Source organism: Taeniopygia guttata, chromosome 1, assembly GCF_048771995.1.
Source record: "Taeniopygia guttata chromosome 1, bTaeGut7.mat, whole genome shotgun sequence".
Lineage (NCBI taxonomy): Eukaryota > Metazoa > Chordata > Aves > Passeriformes > Estrildidae > Taeniopygia > Taeniopygia guttata.
The window spans coordinates 29,682,747-29,698,056 of NC_133024.1; the positions used below are offsets into that span (position 1 = coordinate 29,682,747).

The 15,310-nt window shown below is 45.5% G+C and overlaps 1 protein-coding gene across 2 annotated transcripts; it reads right to left on the reverse strand.

The window, feature by feature from the left end:
* Positions 1-7,944: 7,944 nt before the first annotated feature.
* On the reverse strand, positions 7,945-14,429 carry LOC101233542 (C-type lectin domain family 4 member E). 2 transcript variants are annotated; one of them, XM_030268022.4, is made up of 6 exons: positions 11,867-14,429; positions 10,873-10,962; positions 10,328-10,420; positions 9,142-9,293; positions 8,795-8,922; positions 7,945-8,521 (listed from the first exon to the last, which is right to left on the reverse strand). In XM_030268022.4, exons 1-6 carry the CDS (start codon positions 11,901-11,903, stop codon positions 8,362-8,364), a joined length of 660 nt encoding a protein of 219 aa, XP_030123882.4. In that variant the 5' UTR covers positions 11,904-14,429; the 3' UTR covers positions 7,945-8,361. The 2 variants fall into 2 exon arrangements, with proteins under 2 accessions (XP_030123882.4, XP_030123896.4); XM_030268036.4 differs by having other exon boundaries at positions 10,873-10,959; positions 11,867-14,428.
* Between the last annotated feature and the right edge of the window lie 881 nt (positions 14,430-15,310).

Below are 15,310 nucleotides of genomic sequence, written 5' to 3' on the forward strand. Positions count from 1 at the left end.
AGTAAAACACAGTTACAGCCAAATTAATTTATTGTTTCTGAGGCCATCCAAAGGGGTTTACCTATGGCAATTGTCCTCTTTCTTCACATTGGAAAGTTCTTTTTAAATCAGCTGCCTTTTTACACCTGAATGTTGGATTAGGGGGAACTGACATCTCTGCCTGGTTCTGAACCATCTGTCAGTAGTGCCCCCTGTACTGAGCTGGCCATGAGAACGTCACTGACAGTACCAGCTGCTGGTGTACACCTCATGGGCAACCCAGAGAGTCAGTATGCTTCCCATCCGCATCAAGGAGATGGATGCAACTGCCAGGCCAGCAGCCATCCCAGCAACATTTTCCAAGGCCAGAAAGGATGGTGGCAGATGTCCAGATATCTCATGGCAAGTATAATAACCAGACATTTTGTCTATATCTGTAATGGATATGTATAAGGGAAATACGCAAGGCAGTAATGCTATCACGAGGCCACGCGGATTCTCGAATCAGCAGATCAATTCCACCATATCCAAGAAGACTGCTGGAGAGAGTAAGAATCTTCTGTGAATGTCAAGAGCATGTATGCAAAAGCAGCATATTCTGCTACTGAATTTGACACTGTAAAACCCAGTGAAGGGAGGCTGGCCACCAAATGACGTGTACCATGTTATGTTGATCTTGTGGCTGTGGGACTGAATTTGTGCTAATTGCAGCAGAGAGAAGAGAAACACAAGTAGCTGGTTTAGGCAGGACAAAGGAGATTTTGAAACTTGAATTAAGGCATGCAACAGACGCATAGGCAGCCTACTGTGTTATAAGACCCTGGTGTTAGCAGGCATAGGATTGCTTCCATTAGCGGGAAAGTGCGGGCAATGGTAGGGGGAAGAGTTGGTTGTAAGCAGCATTTTGCTGTCTGTTATTTAAGAAATCTGCCATTTAAAGACAATTCACTAGGCCAGTGGAACTGAAATTTGTTATGGGCGATGAGAGAGGCCCCTAAAGGCCAAGTCTCAGCATTATTTACAATTAATCTTTGTTCAGGTATTGCACCTTTCTCAGTAGGATTGGCAGGTTCTTTCAGCTCTACTTGACTGCAGCACTAGAGGTGTTTTCTACCACTTGAATTGATAAATTCATCAGCTGCCCAGGCCACCACTCAGTAATTAACAGCATCTTGACTCACGTGGTATATCTGCTGTCAAGCAGAATTGATTCAAGAGAGGCTGGCCCAAGTGTAAACACTGGCACACCAGCCAGAGCTGGTTGATGCCCCATCCCTGGTAACGTTCAGTGGGACTCTGAGCAACCTGATCTGATGAAGATGTTCCTGCTCAATGCAGGGGAGTTGGACTAGATGACACTAAAGGTCCTATCAGAAAAATCAGGCAACCCTGGGTGCGGGAAGAAATGATGATGTCTGGCTCCAGATCAGAAGGTTGAAGGATAGCTTTATTAAAACTATACTATAATACATTAATATACTATTTAAAAAGATACTATACTATTCTACATACTTACTTCTTACTTACCTAACAACTAACAAACTCGTGACTCTCTGCTGAGAGTCTGAGACACAGCTGGATCCAATTGCTCATTGAACCCAAACAACCTTCACCAGAACCCAATCCAGCAATCACTTCAGCAATCCAGCAATCACTTCAGGTAAACAATCTCCATACCACATTCCATATGGAGAAAACCAAGCAGAGATAAAGATTGTTTTCTTTTCTTCTCTCTGTGTTTCTCCTGAGAGACAGAATTATGTCTCTCTGTCCAGAGAATGTGAATGCCACAAGGTCTCTTTCAACCCAAATCATTCCATGATTCCATGAAAAGTGAGTGTCGTGTTTCCATACTGCATTTGCTTCTCCAAGCATGTCTTTATATCAGAAGGATTTTATTAATCATTCATTACATCTGGCCTTGTATAGCGCCGAATCCAACACTAAAGTTGTAATCTGTCAGTGGCTGTGCAGCAATTGTGTTGAGATTACATAGCAGTTGCTTCTGGATTGATTTACATGGCTCCTTCTCATAAGATAACCAGCCCTTTGCACAGACACTGCAAATCCTGTGCACAGATCCAGGCAGCACTGCGTGGCCTCTGGTGGAACCCAACATATAAAACTCTTCCTGCTTCCCTCAGACCTGCTAAAACACGGGGAGTATAGCACCACTTCAAAGATGTGAATGGCTCTATATCCCTTCTGCACTACTTTGGAGCTATAAGGAAGCAGTTCAGCCTGTTGAATTGTCCCTGAAGGAAAAAGAACCAAAGATACTGAAATCCTATTAAAAGCTACTGGAACATGACTTTTAAAGTTGGTTATGGTTGTCAGGAATACGGAGGAGCTCATGGAGGATGTTAAGGAGTACAGTAAGTTTGTCTTTCCTGAAAAAAAGAGGCTTTTTTACAAACAGCATGAAAAACAGCAAAATTGAAACCAAAGAGATGACAAACATAGTGAAGAAGTAATGGTGGCCATCAGCAGCAAATTCTACCCAAAGCTCAAGTGAGCTGTGGAATAATATTCAATATTTCCATAATATTCAATAGTAAAGAGCTACTTCAGTAAAACAAACTGACAAGAATCTGCCTTCCTCCCCAAAAAACAACAAAATAAAATGGATCCCAGTTCACTATTTGCTCTGTGGTACAACAAACACTAAGGGAACAGTGGAGGTGGCTACTCCCCGAGGGTCGGTGGCCAGGAGCTAGCTGCAGTAACACAGCCAGCAGGACAGCTGGGGACCAGCCACAACACCTGAGTGGAGCAAGCAGGACACACCTGGCACAGGATCCAGGATCTAGATTGCTAGACAAGTCTTCAGGGATGAGGAAGATCCGAGGTCCGGCACGGAAATCAGTCCTCAGGTCAGTGTTGGGTCCAGTGGGGGTGACCAAGGTCAGACATATTCCACTGGTTGCCTGGCAGGCCCATTGTGATGAGGCACATCTGAAATCAAGTGAGGAAGACCATGGATCTGCAGGTAAATTAAGTTTGCAACACATTTATAAATTTATTATTTTAATCCAGGGAAGCTTCTTTCCACACTTGCTGCAACCATTTGATCCCTACCCCAAATCATCTTGTCTGTTGACTCTTAGTCTCCAGCATTGTGTATGTGTGCCAGCTCCCAGGACTCCACAAATCCAAATCAGTCAGTCCTGATCTGTCTCTGAGTGACACACTTCAGCAGGAGAACCAGGGCTTCAGGGAAAAGGTTTTGAAGCAGTCCTCAAAAAATGTGCTTGTTTTGAGTCATTTGTGATTGCATCACAGTGCAAGGCTCACTGGTCTGTGGAATGCATTGGTTTGAGATATAATAGTGAACCACATCCTTTGGGAAGTACCAAAGATGACTTCTGATCACTGAAAATTGTTATGTTCCTTTTTCTTTTTTCCCTAGTACTACATTTGAGCCAGTCTTTCAGAGTTGTAGTGTAATATTCCACTCAGTAGCAACCAGGATTTGTACTGGACAGTACAAATATCAACTGTGCAGAGTCTCTAGGCAGGGAGCCTGCATTTCCTGCTGTGAGAAGAGTCTTATATATTGTAAGTATGAAGAGATATTTTAAATATACATGGAGAGGTGGGTTGATATTTTTTATCAGTCTTGTTTTGAACACTTGTAACAGTTGGAAAAAAAAAAAAGTAGAGATCAAGCCTGTGAGCACAGTCCTGCCCTTCAGGATGAAGAGCACTTATATAAGTACTTGATTTTTGGTTTTGTGTGAATAGTGGACAGATGAGTTTGTTGAATAATCTGATGTTGTTAAAGGGCTGCTTTGGTTCTTCAGTAGGCATTTAAAATTTTGAGGGCAGCTACACTTTTTTAAAAAAAAAAGCCCTGTGAAAAGATCAGTAACTGAATTTAATATACAATTTTGTTAATAATGCAGGTAGAATAATTCTAAACTTCCATGCATGTATTTTGTACTGTATCACTTATGATTCATAGAGGCCTTTGGATAGGAAGCCTTCACCAAGATACTTTCTGAACCCCAAAATATGACTGAGCTCCCAGATGATGATGACTCAAAAATGAATCTGCAGGCAGAAACCTTTTCATATCTGGTCAGGAGGAATTTGACTAGTTTCTTTAAGGCCTGGGGATATCCAGTCTTGTCAAACCCTTCCCAGCAGCTGGCTGTTTCTTTCCCCATCTGGTCAGATGATCCCATGAAGCAATATATCTCCTAAGCAGGTTTTGACTCATGAAAATGTGTGATTGTCTGACCTAAAGCCAGTGCTCTGCAGTAGTTTTAAATGTTTTCTGAATAGTGTGGTGTTCCAACGAATCTGAGAAGCATCTCTGCATTGTACATGTAATAGAAGAGTTTGTTCTTGGCTTCCTCCCAAATCTGCCCTGTGTGGGTCCCACTACTTCCTTTCCTAACAGGAGTAATTTTAACCACAGAAGGGGAAACATTGGCTCTTTTATTACCAATGAAACCAATCAACCCCTTCCCATTTTTTATTTTCTCTGTTTATTTATCTCCAAAATGTTCTCTGTTCCAGACTTACTCTGATTTCAGGTATGCAAAGTTTATTGATATTTAGGAGAAGAGTTGGAATGGGGGGATGGGGGGGGAGTGGGGGGAAATGTCACTTTAAAAGCAGAGACATGTTAGGAGATAATAAAGCTGGAAATAAATGGAAGAACTCAGGTGAAATTATGGCTATAGCCATGAGAAGTGAGGATGATCATTTAAAGGAAAACCTTGATGCACTGCACAGGAGAGGCCTTGATGAGTGTTTAATTGTTCTGAAAGAGGTTGCCTTCATGCTCTGCCTTCAGAGTTGGCAACTGTGCAGTGAGAAACAGCTGCTTTAGCTCGTGTCAGAAGCAAAAGAGTGCTCAGGCAGTGAACTTACCTCCTTGATCCTTAGCTAGAGTAAATTTGCAGACATCTAATGCATGTAAAATTGTGGCAACTCAGTCTGCATGAGGATCTAAGACAGCAGGTGCCTCACCTAGCAGGATTGAATGTCATGGGAGGAACACAGCACTGGGGTGTATTTACAGTGGTCTGTTTTGATCTCAAATCTAAACAACCAGATCCATGTCCAGTTCTTAAATGCTACAGTGAATTTCTTCTATGTTAAAATATGGACTATAGCACAAGCCAATTTTTATGGTGCATTTTGAGATCCTGAGTGAGGCAATTTCTTGTCTTTTGGCTATGTTTTCTTTTTCTAGTGAATGTTACAGAATTCTTACCTTGCTGTAGAGCCATCGATGCACCACAAGGGACTGCAGTGACAGAGTCAGAGGCATTCTGCATCTCTTCCTGATCTCATGCATGTAGATCACAGTGACACCGAGAGAGTGCAAGTGACTTGCTGTGAGCAGGAGATGGTGCTGAAGTGCTGGACCTCATGATCAGCTGAGGCATTTCCAGGAGACCAGCAGATTTTCCAAAAGCTTGTCAAGATAAATGATTTATAATTAAGCAGTGGGATGTGAGAAAGCTTGCTCAGGTATGTAAACTGATTCCATATAAAATAAAAAAGTGGTTTTATTCCCTTGTAACCAGGTAGAGACATAAAGGCTAAAAGCATAGGATTTGTCTTAGACAACTTGAGATAAACAAAGGATAACCAGCATGAACTGGACAAGTGAACAACTGGGGGTTGTGGATCTCTTGGATAACAAGAACCTTGCAAGGCAAACAGTACCTGGGTTAGTACTAATACCTTACACAAGACTGCTTAGGAAGTCATTTCAGAAACACTAAATTTTAGAAGACAGAACAGACAAGTGTCCAGTGCTGCCAGAACTTCTTAAGATGCTATTTCTCTCTTTTATTTCTTCCAAACAACAATGTATGCTCTTCATCTGTGGTCTAGCAAGAAAAGGTAAAAGGAAATGAAATTTTAAAGGAAAAAAAAAAAAGGAATAAAGGGGGAAGCAGTATGAGAGACAGAAGGAGTGCAAAGAAAATAAAGACATGGAGAAATAAATGTTGTAAGGGAACATGAAATAATCTGAGGTGGGATAAAACAGAAAAAGAAAAGGACTAGAGGTGTAATTCTCTGATTTGTCTAAAAAAAAGAACAGACACCCTTGGAGGAAAATTTAAATCACTATAATAAATAGTGTCTGCCAAGAAAAACTTACTTTTCACTTTATTTCATCACTTAGCTTGGCAAAGATCATAATTTATTAGAGAAAGTCAGGCATTTCCTACAAAGGAATACTCAGCTGTTAGAGCTAAACATAAAGAGAGCAGCATGCTCAGTGTACAGATGTAATTAATAAGTCTGACCATAAGAATCAATGCTGGATGCCCTTCCAAATGGCTCTAATTATGTTTTTCCAGCTGAGGACAACATCTCAAAGACTGGGCAGCATGAGCTTTCTGGAGGAAAACCAGCAGCTAGCTCAGGTTTGAACCATGAGAGAATTTTACTGCAGCAGTCAGAGTACCTGCACTCAATGTTGTGTGTGTTCTCAGAAGTGAATGTCACTGTTGCTCCTTTCCTCAGACCCAAGTTCCATTCCAAAGCGAAAGTTAATGTGCCAAGGAGCGGTAAGCATCCAGGTCTTGTTCTGAGAGGTAGCTGGGATGTGGCCAAGATGTCCACCTGAAAGCAAGGACTGCAAGTGTCATCATGAAGAATGCTATTCTGATAAACTTTTTGTCCTCCCCACCCAAGCCCTGGGTTCAGTATGCAGGAATGTAATTCTGAAGCTTTCTGAAAATCCTGTACCTAACTGTCTGTCATCAACTCTGCCTCTTGCTGTGGCATCTGCTGCCTCCTGAATCAAGCCAGACTTGAGGGGTAAAGACTGATTCTTATCTGTTGGAGATAGGGACCTCCATCAGCCAAATCCATTTTGAGGAGGGGATCAGGAATCTCCCTTCAGCAATTCTGTAGGCAAACCCAGCATCATCTCCCAAGATCCCTCTTTTGTCATGACTCTCAAGAAAAACTTTGTTGTCCAAATTTGGGGCACGGAGACTGTTTCTAGCAAGTTACGTGCATTTTCTTGCAAACCAATCTCCTGGTGTGGGTTTTGCTCTGCCTCATCAACTTTCCAGGAACCAGAACTGCAGCACCCCTAAAACCACTTGTAAAACATTGGTCACTCTCTGCGTGTCTTATCTGCCTCTTTTTCTTCCTCAAAACCTTGTTGCTGTAAGTTCCAGAACTGAGCTGGGGGAAATCAAGAAGTCCATTGCAATGTTTGGGTTTGTGGTCATGTTGCACAGAAAATAGTTTTCTTCATTGTGAAAGAAACTAGGAAGCAAACACTTTGCAACAGCCAACCTTTTGGTCCAGTTGCTAAACCAGAAACCTGGAAAATACACTTCTTCAGGCAGAAATTACAAACATTTGTACTCACATTTTTCATGGGGAAAAAAATCACTCAGAACTGATTTTTCAGGTTGTATTTTTAGTCCCAAACTGGAAACTCCTAGTTCCTCAAAGAATGTGGATATCATTGATGAAAGGAGGAACATACAGACTGGAGTTAGGGAAATTTTAGGGAAGCAGAACATTGCTCAAGACTTCTGTGTATCTGACTTGCCTCTGATATGGGGTCTTCCACCCTTCTCTCTCATTAGAAATTTTTCCTTAGGAGACTCCATTTTTTTTCCTTCTTGTTACATTTTCTTGCCTTCTCTCCCCTTCATTGCCATACCTCATCCTGCCACATCTCAGCAGAATCTCCAACATCTATAATTTTTTCTGCTACATCCTGGGCCAACTGGCTGGCACTGAATACTACACAGCCTGCTCTGTTTCTGTCTCCACAAATGATTCTCCAAAGTGTTCAGGACCTTTCTCACACACTCTACAGATGAACATTACATTGTTCCTGCTCCCAGCCAGTCCAGTACACTCAGCAATATTCTCATCTACAGCTGCTGTACACTGAAAAGTTAAAACCTCTGTGTTGGGAAGCTGGACTGTGGGAATCTGGGACACGTCACTGAGAAAACATCCTCAGCCAAGAGCAGAATTAACATTTATTGAATTTTTTTTTTTAATGAATCAACACACCATGTGCTGAAGGAGAAAGAAACACTACAGCCATGAATAACTTTTCCCTTCAGAGGAAGGACAAGGGCACTCCACTGAATGCTCTTCTTTCAAATTCTGCCTCAGCAATTTGAAGGACAAGTATCCTTTCATGTAACAGTGATGGCTTTTTCCACATCATTGAGATACTGGCTGGACCAGGAGGCAAGGGAAGTGATGGAGAATTAGGACCATTGTTTCTGAAGAGGAGAGTGGAAAGGTTCACAGTAGGTCTTTAACACCAGCCTGAACTATTTAATCCAGGACTGACCTCCAGCTTGTAGAAGATGGAGGGGCACAGGCTGGGAACTGAGGTACTTTGAAACTCAGATTTTATGTCCTTCCTCAGAGAATCTTGACTGCCTGCTCACAAATTCGATAGCAACTTGTGATGCAAAGGACATTATTCCAGTTACTGTAAGTGTTGGGGTCTCCTTTTCCCTTGACATGAATTGCAGCACATTTTTCTGCAAAGAGTAAATTAGGCTCCCCAGGCTTCCAGAACCTGTAAAAGAAAGTTCCTTTATTGGAAATGCACTACCATGCTTGACAGTGGATGTGAAGTCACCTCAAAGAGTTGTGAAAGAGAAAAGGAAAGTCACTGTGACAGAAATCAGGAGCCATAGTTTTGAACAGAAAATTATGTAAGTTTTCTGACCTGCAGAGCAGCTGAAGACAGAAATCCACCTCTGACAAATACCTGCCTTACACAATGTATTGGTCTCTTGGACTGAGGGCATGAATTTTAGGACTCTCCTCACTCCACCAGGATACTCACGTGGCTGTATTTTCATATGGAGTCTGATCCACCCACTGCCACCCATTTTTGTAAGCAGCTAAGCCTATGTAGTATTTTGTTTCATAGCTGTTAGTAACTTTTTCTTTTATCAAGTTGAAGAGGAACTCCTAGAAAGAAAGCACAATGTCCATGAGGGGCAGGACTGAGCACAGTGAGACATCAGGAGTCCCTGTGGGCTGGGGCAGGTGGCAGAGGGGCTGGTGCTGCAGAGGTGCAGACAGGACCGTCCCCCTCCCCTGCAGGACAAGGAGGGGCTCTGAGTCTCCTCCAGGGCCCAGCACTGTGTCTCTGCCTGCTGGCTCCCTCTCTCAGCCCTGTGCACTTACCTGCTCTGCCTTGCTGGTGATCACCACCAGCTGGGAGCCCATCCCAGTGCAGTTCTGTGCACTCTCAGACCATGACATCGTGTCAGGGGACAGGAAATAGCAGTTTCCTTGAAACCTTCTCCAGCCCTTTGGGCAGCAAGTCCAGCCATTCACTGTGGGGGAAAAAAATCCTGCTTTTGAACAAGATGTGCTGTCCTTCATGGCTGTGAGTTCAATATAGGCTCCCAGGAGTTAGGTGTGGGGTTTGAAACCAAAGCCTGGACAGAGATAAATGCTCTCTTCTGCTCTCCACAAGTAAAGCTGTCAGCAGCCCAGCAGGCTCCTGTCACAAAGCCCCTGCCTGAAGGGGCCTCTTCCCTTTCTCTCTCTGTCCTGCCATGTCCATGCCATATCTCTTTGATGAGAGACATGGTTTCTGCCTTACCCTTCTTGAGGAAGCAAGATGGGAAGTAGTTGGCTTGCGCTTTTCTAGAAACACTTCCATCAGAAAAGAATTGTCCAAGCTCTCAGCTCATGCAGATTCAGAGCCTGACAGCAAACTGCTCTGACAGCCTTGCTGCCACCATAGGCAGTTCCTTACACAGGCAGCTTACCCAAGAGATCTGCCTTATGCCCGGAGTCAAATGGTGCATGAAAAGCTACAGATATGTTCTCACAAAGGTTGAGGCAGCATGAAAAGGAATCTCTGACCTGAGTTTGAGAACTTGCACTACCAGCATTCCAGCACTCCATATTACCATCCTTTCATGTGTGTCTGCAGCTCAGCTCCCCAGCTCTTCTGAACTAAACATCATCCTCCTCCCACTGACCATCATGCTTGTGTGAACAGGCAGTGAGCCAGCACAGGGAGTGGAGCTGGATTGAGCCAGCCAGTATAAAAGCACTTTCATAGATCAGTAGACTAGACTTGCAATAGAGGGGTTGTGTTAGGGGAAGAGTAGGAAGGTTGGTCAAGTGCAGGTATGGAATGACCCACCCTCTTTTACTGACCCAGAGTATGTGTTCATAGCATTCTTTGTAAAGATGTACAATAGAGTGTCTTCTTATCTCAATTCCCCAGATTCCTTCCTTAAAACAATCTACTTGTGACTGACAGTACTATTCCCCACCTCAAAGGTTGAGGGGGAACCAGACAAAATTTTGGTGAAGTCATTTTGTTACTTCTGGGGCTCTCAGAATCCCTCACCTTTCTCTGCAGAACTGCTGGGGACACAGTACCACTCTGTAGAGTTCTGGAAGAGAGTCTTGTATGGGCCATAGCTTCCATCAAGTAAAGCCACTGAGAAGAGAGGAAACCAAAGCAAAGTGCTACTGTCATCCATTTCAACTTGTGCATGAGGAACCTGTGCTATCCTCCCCCTTCTACTTTGGAGACCCAGAAGAGACTGTGTTATGTTAACAAGTGATGAAATCTGGATTGAGCAACGAGGTAAGAACAGCAGGCAACTTCTCCCACTACCCGTCATTCTTTCCCTTGGAAGAGCTTCTCTCATCTCAGATGGCTGAGAGAATCACTTGCCCAGCTGACAAATCTGGATTAGAAATTCTCTGAGGATGAGGTGAGGAAAGGGAAAAAAAAGTCATGGGATAAACTATTAAGAGTGGAGAAGCCTGTTTTGGTGAAGGGCATTTGCCTGCTGGCAGAGGGACTAGGATATGGGTTTTCCACCTGACCCATGGCAGTCACCTGAGCCCTTCATCCCAAAGGAATTAAGACACCCTGGAACTCACCAAGGCAGATGGTCACAAGGACAGCTTTGATTGGAAGGACAAAAATAAGGAAGACCCAGATGTTCAGCCAGGGGCAGCTTCTCTCTTCTGCTGGGGATGAAAAACACAAAGCAAGAGTGCAAATGTCCCAGCCCAGAGTTAGAAGCAGGGTAACCGAGGGGGCTCTGTTCCCCAGCAACCTCCTGCCAGGGACTGGGGAGCCCCACAGGTGCTGGAAGCAGGTCCTGCAGCCTGACCCTAGCAGTGGCTCAGAGCCACAGAGTACAGAAGCACAGGGGCTGCCCTGAGGCTGCTTTTTGATTTCCCTGTTTATCACAAGACCTGCCTGTATTGTGTCCAAACCTCACTCCCCCTTTGTCCTGTCAGACCTCCTTTCTCCTCAACACATCTTCCTTCTTGCCTTCCATTACTCTGTCACTGAACGCTCTTTCTGGTCCTCCCTCCTCTTTCCTCTCTCTTTAGAGCTTCTTTCTCTCACTACCTGGATTTTGCCTCTGTACCGTGAGCCCCTTTCTGCAGTGGCACAGTGCCCCAAAGGAGTGACTGCCCAGCTCAGGGTGTGCACAGCCAGACACACAGAGGGATTGTTTGCACACGGGGAAGAGGCACTTGGGAGCTCTTGGGAGAGCCCTGGCCGGTTTTCCTTGGAGACACCAGAGGTGGGAGCAGGGACTTGTGCTCAGCAGGATGCAGAGAGCTTTAGCAGGGCAATCACAGAAGGATAGCACCCTTCAGCCCCATTGTTTACAGACACACCACTGAAGGGAATAGCAGGGCATGCTCTGCCTGGACTTCCATTTCCCCTGGCTCTAGAAAAAAGTCATTCTGCCAGCCTGGGCACTGCCCACTTCCCTCATCTGTTTGCTCTTGTCCTAACTCCCATCCCCTGGTAGGAGATCCTGCCACCATCCCATGCCCAGGATCCATCCCAGCCCTGTCTTTCCCCCAATTCTTTTGACAGGAAGAGAGAAAAGAAGGGAAGTTTTGGGGTTACCTGCAGTTCCAGGACTGATTCTCCCTTGGCTATTCATTATCTCTACAAGAGGATCACCCTTCTCCAAGGATCCCTGTTACCAGTGTGGCCACAAACAGCCTTCCTCCTGCACAGGGCACCTCCCACACTGGTGAACCCCACAGCACATGGAAATTGGGGAATTTTCATCATTTCCCTGCCAGGACATTTCACAAGATGTTCATTGCAACACAGAAAGTCACCAAGGCAAAGGAAAAGAAATGAAGAGGAGCATCTCTGCAGCTCACACAATCTCCCTTTGCACAGTCTCAGGCAGTTTCTCAGGTCATACATGGCCTTCCCTCTCTGGTGCTGCTCTCTCCTGCTGAGGGTCCATGTGTGTGGAAATACATGCACAGGCAGGTATATTTGGCATTTGCTAGCAAAGGGCTAAACCCACTGAGCACAGCCTGCAAAAGGGAGCCAAAAATGAGAGGAAAGCATATCTGTGACTGAGTCTGGGCAGTGCCCATGTGCATCCTGAGCCCAGATTTCCTGAGCACAACAGAGAACGTGCCAACACTGCTTTGAGCTAATTCCTTTGGAAGGGACGTTGGGGCTTTCAGCAAAGGGGTTCAACATGCCCTGGCATTGTGGGGCAGAAGGATTGCTGGGCAGTCTCAGAGTCCATGCACATTACAGATCATGAAGTCTCACTTGGTTGTGACTCCAAAATCTGCAGGACATACATGGAACTGACTGAGATATTCCATCAGCTGGTTCCTCTCTGTTGAGAGGAATCCATTGGTGCAGAGACACAGGAATAGGAGAGCTCATAGCAACAGCACAGGCATTTCAGGTGAAGCTTCAGAAGATCAGTGCACAGAACTGCTTACAAGTGAGGACAAGTCCAAGCTCTCTGTAGAAGACATTCTCTGATTCTCTTATTTTGTGCACAACAGGCTGCAGGCAGGGTCAGAACCTACATTTCTAACCATCTTTATGTAACCAATGTCCACAAGCTCTCACCCCACATGGAACCACATTAACAACACTTGTGTGACCTCCAGTCTCTCACCAGCCCCCCAGGAAGTGCAGCTGCAAGAACACATCCCCTTTGTGGAAGCAGGGGTTCCCCTGGTCCCACACACTTCCTTCTGGAGATGCAGGGTTTGTGAGTATCCACACCTCTTCCAGCAGCCTGTGAACCACAGGTGAAAGCACAGGCTCACCTTGTCACCCTGCAGAACTGTGGGTCTGTGCCTGCTGCACCGATTGGGGTGACCCACAGCACTCGGCTGCCAGGGAGCTTCTTACAGACAGAGGTGGCCAAGTTGCAGAGCACCCTGGGCTCAGTGACCACTTCCTTCCCACTTCCCTCTCCTCTCTCTCTTAAACTGTTCTTGCTTCATCTAAAATTTGTTTTCAGGCTGTTTCTTCTCTGCCTCGGGAACCTTTTCCTAATGCCCTGGTTACTGTTAAGCTGGTGGTCATAGTCTTCTTTCACAGCTGTGGTGTGAGGCAAATGCCCCCTCAAATAGTGGCAGCTATTGAATTCACACAGCTCTTTGCAGTCACACTCCTATTTTTATCACCTGCTGCTGCCCAGGCCATCTGAGCAACATGAAGTGGGATGGGCAAGGCTAGAGAGGGTTCCAAGTACAAAGAACAGCAAAATGTGCTCTTGTTCAGAAATGAACTTGGTGGAGGACATTCTCCCTTTCTCAGTGGTTGATGACAGTTTCTCCATCAACCTGAACCTCAGCCAAAAACTATCCAGTTTTTGAAATTCCAAATGATTTGAAGGGAAAGACTTATCTGCAACGCTGACATAAGGGCAAGTAGCCTGGAAGGAAACACTAACAAAGCAAAAGGCAGAAAACACAGCACAAGTGCTAGCAGCAGGGATAACACAGGAAGAGAGAATTAATCCCAGAGAAAGTTGCTGCCACTGTGCGTGGTTGTTTTGCCCTCTCACAGCCTGAAACCAGCCCCAGAGCTCCAAGCCCCAGCAGTGTGTGAGGGCAGCTCACAGAGGCAGCTGTCAGGCTCTGCACCTTGTGCTGCAGTTTCTGAGCTTTGTTTTCAGCAGGAAAAATGAAATAAATCCAGGAGGACACTGGGGGATTATTATCATGGAGCTTTCTGAAACAGGTTATGGAGGACCCAAGGATGAGATGGGCTCTGTTGGATCTCACACTTCCCAATGAGGCAGAAATGTTGGCAAATTAGAGGTCGGGTGCCTGCTTATCTGCAGTAATTCTGATATCTTGGGATGCCAGCATCATGTGAGAAGGCAAAAAACAAAAGCCAGGATCACAACCAGCGGGTTCAGGAGGGCAAACGCTGGCCAATTAGAGCATTTGTTTGCGCAACTCCCTTGGGAAGACTCCCACTTTGATGATGTGCGTCTGCACTGATCCCCACCCTGTGGGAGCCTGTGTCCTTGTATTCAAATACATCTTCAGTCAATGTATGGGAGCAACAACTGAGAGAGCCTCTCCAGTCCATTGTGCAGCACCTCTAGTCCCACGGGGGCAGCAATAGCAGGACACAGAGTGAACGTGCCCAAGACAGAGAGGGAATATGGCCTTTTTTCTGGAGAGTCCCCAAAGGCATGGGGACAACACTGATTGGTCCTCAGGAAGCTGACCACATCCCTGACCATGTGGCCTAGTAATTGACAGGAAATAGCCAATTTCATTGCAAAGCCAATCTTTGCCAGGCAGGAGTAACTGAGAGAAGGTTCCTAGGCCTTAACAAGGCAAATGGAGCATCTTTGGGATCGTCGTCCTTCACATGAAGAGAGACTGAGTTAGAAGTGTTCAGACCAGAGACCAGAGGAGGGAGGGATGGTACCAACTTCCTGACCATCTGTCTTCCACACAATATTCCCTCTCAGCCAAGTGGGGATGCAGGCTGCAGTATCCATACTCATTTCAAAAACCCTCTGTGTGTAATTGCTGGCCTTCCCATTGTCCTCACAATGAGGTTTCCTCCATCAGGCATTTTATGCTTCTCCTTCAGATATCTGGAGACAATGGCGCTCATTGCTGTGGGAGGTTGTTCCAGCCTGCTCTCCTACTGACTTCTTGAGGATTACAATACAGGCTCCACCTTTCACATTAGTCAGTTCCCCAGGGCTTCTGAAGTGGAGAGGCATTATCCTCCAACATGGCCTCGTCAATTCTTGCAGGAAGGCATGAGCATCAGCACCTGGGGTCTCAGGGCTCAGAGGGACATGGAGACAGACTCTTGCAGATCCTGATTCATCCCAAACTCCCAGGATGACTCAGCCTTGTTCTCCTCCTGCCCTGTTCCCATGGGCATCAGTCCATGATGAATGCAATCCTGCCTTCTTCCTACAGCCAAGGAGAGGGGACTGTGTCCAGACCCGGCAGGGGCTGCTGCTCATGGCAGGCTGACCCCAGGAGTGGACACCCAGCAGAGGAAGCTGCTGGTCAGCTCTGGCCTGCAGGGACTGTG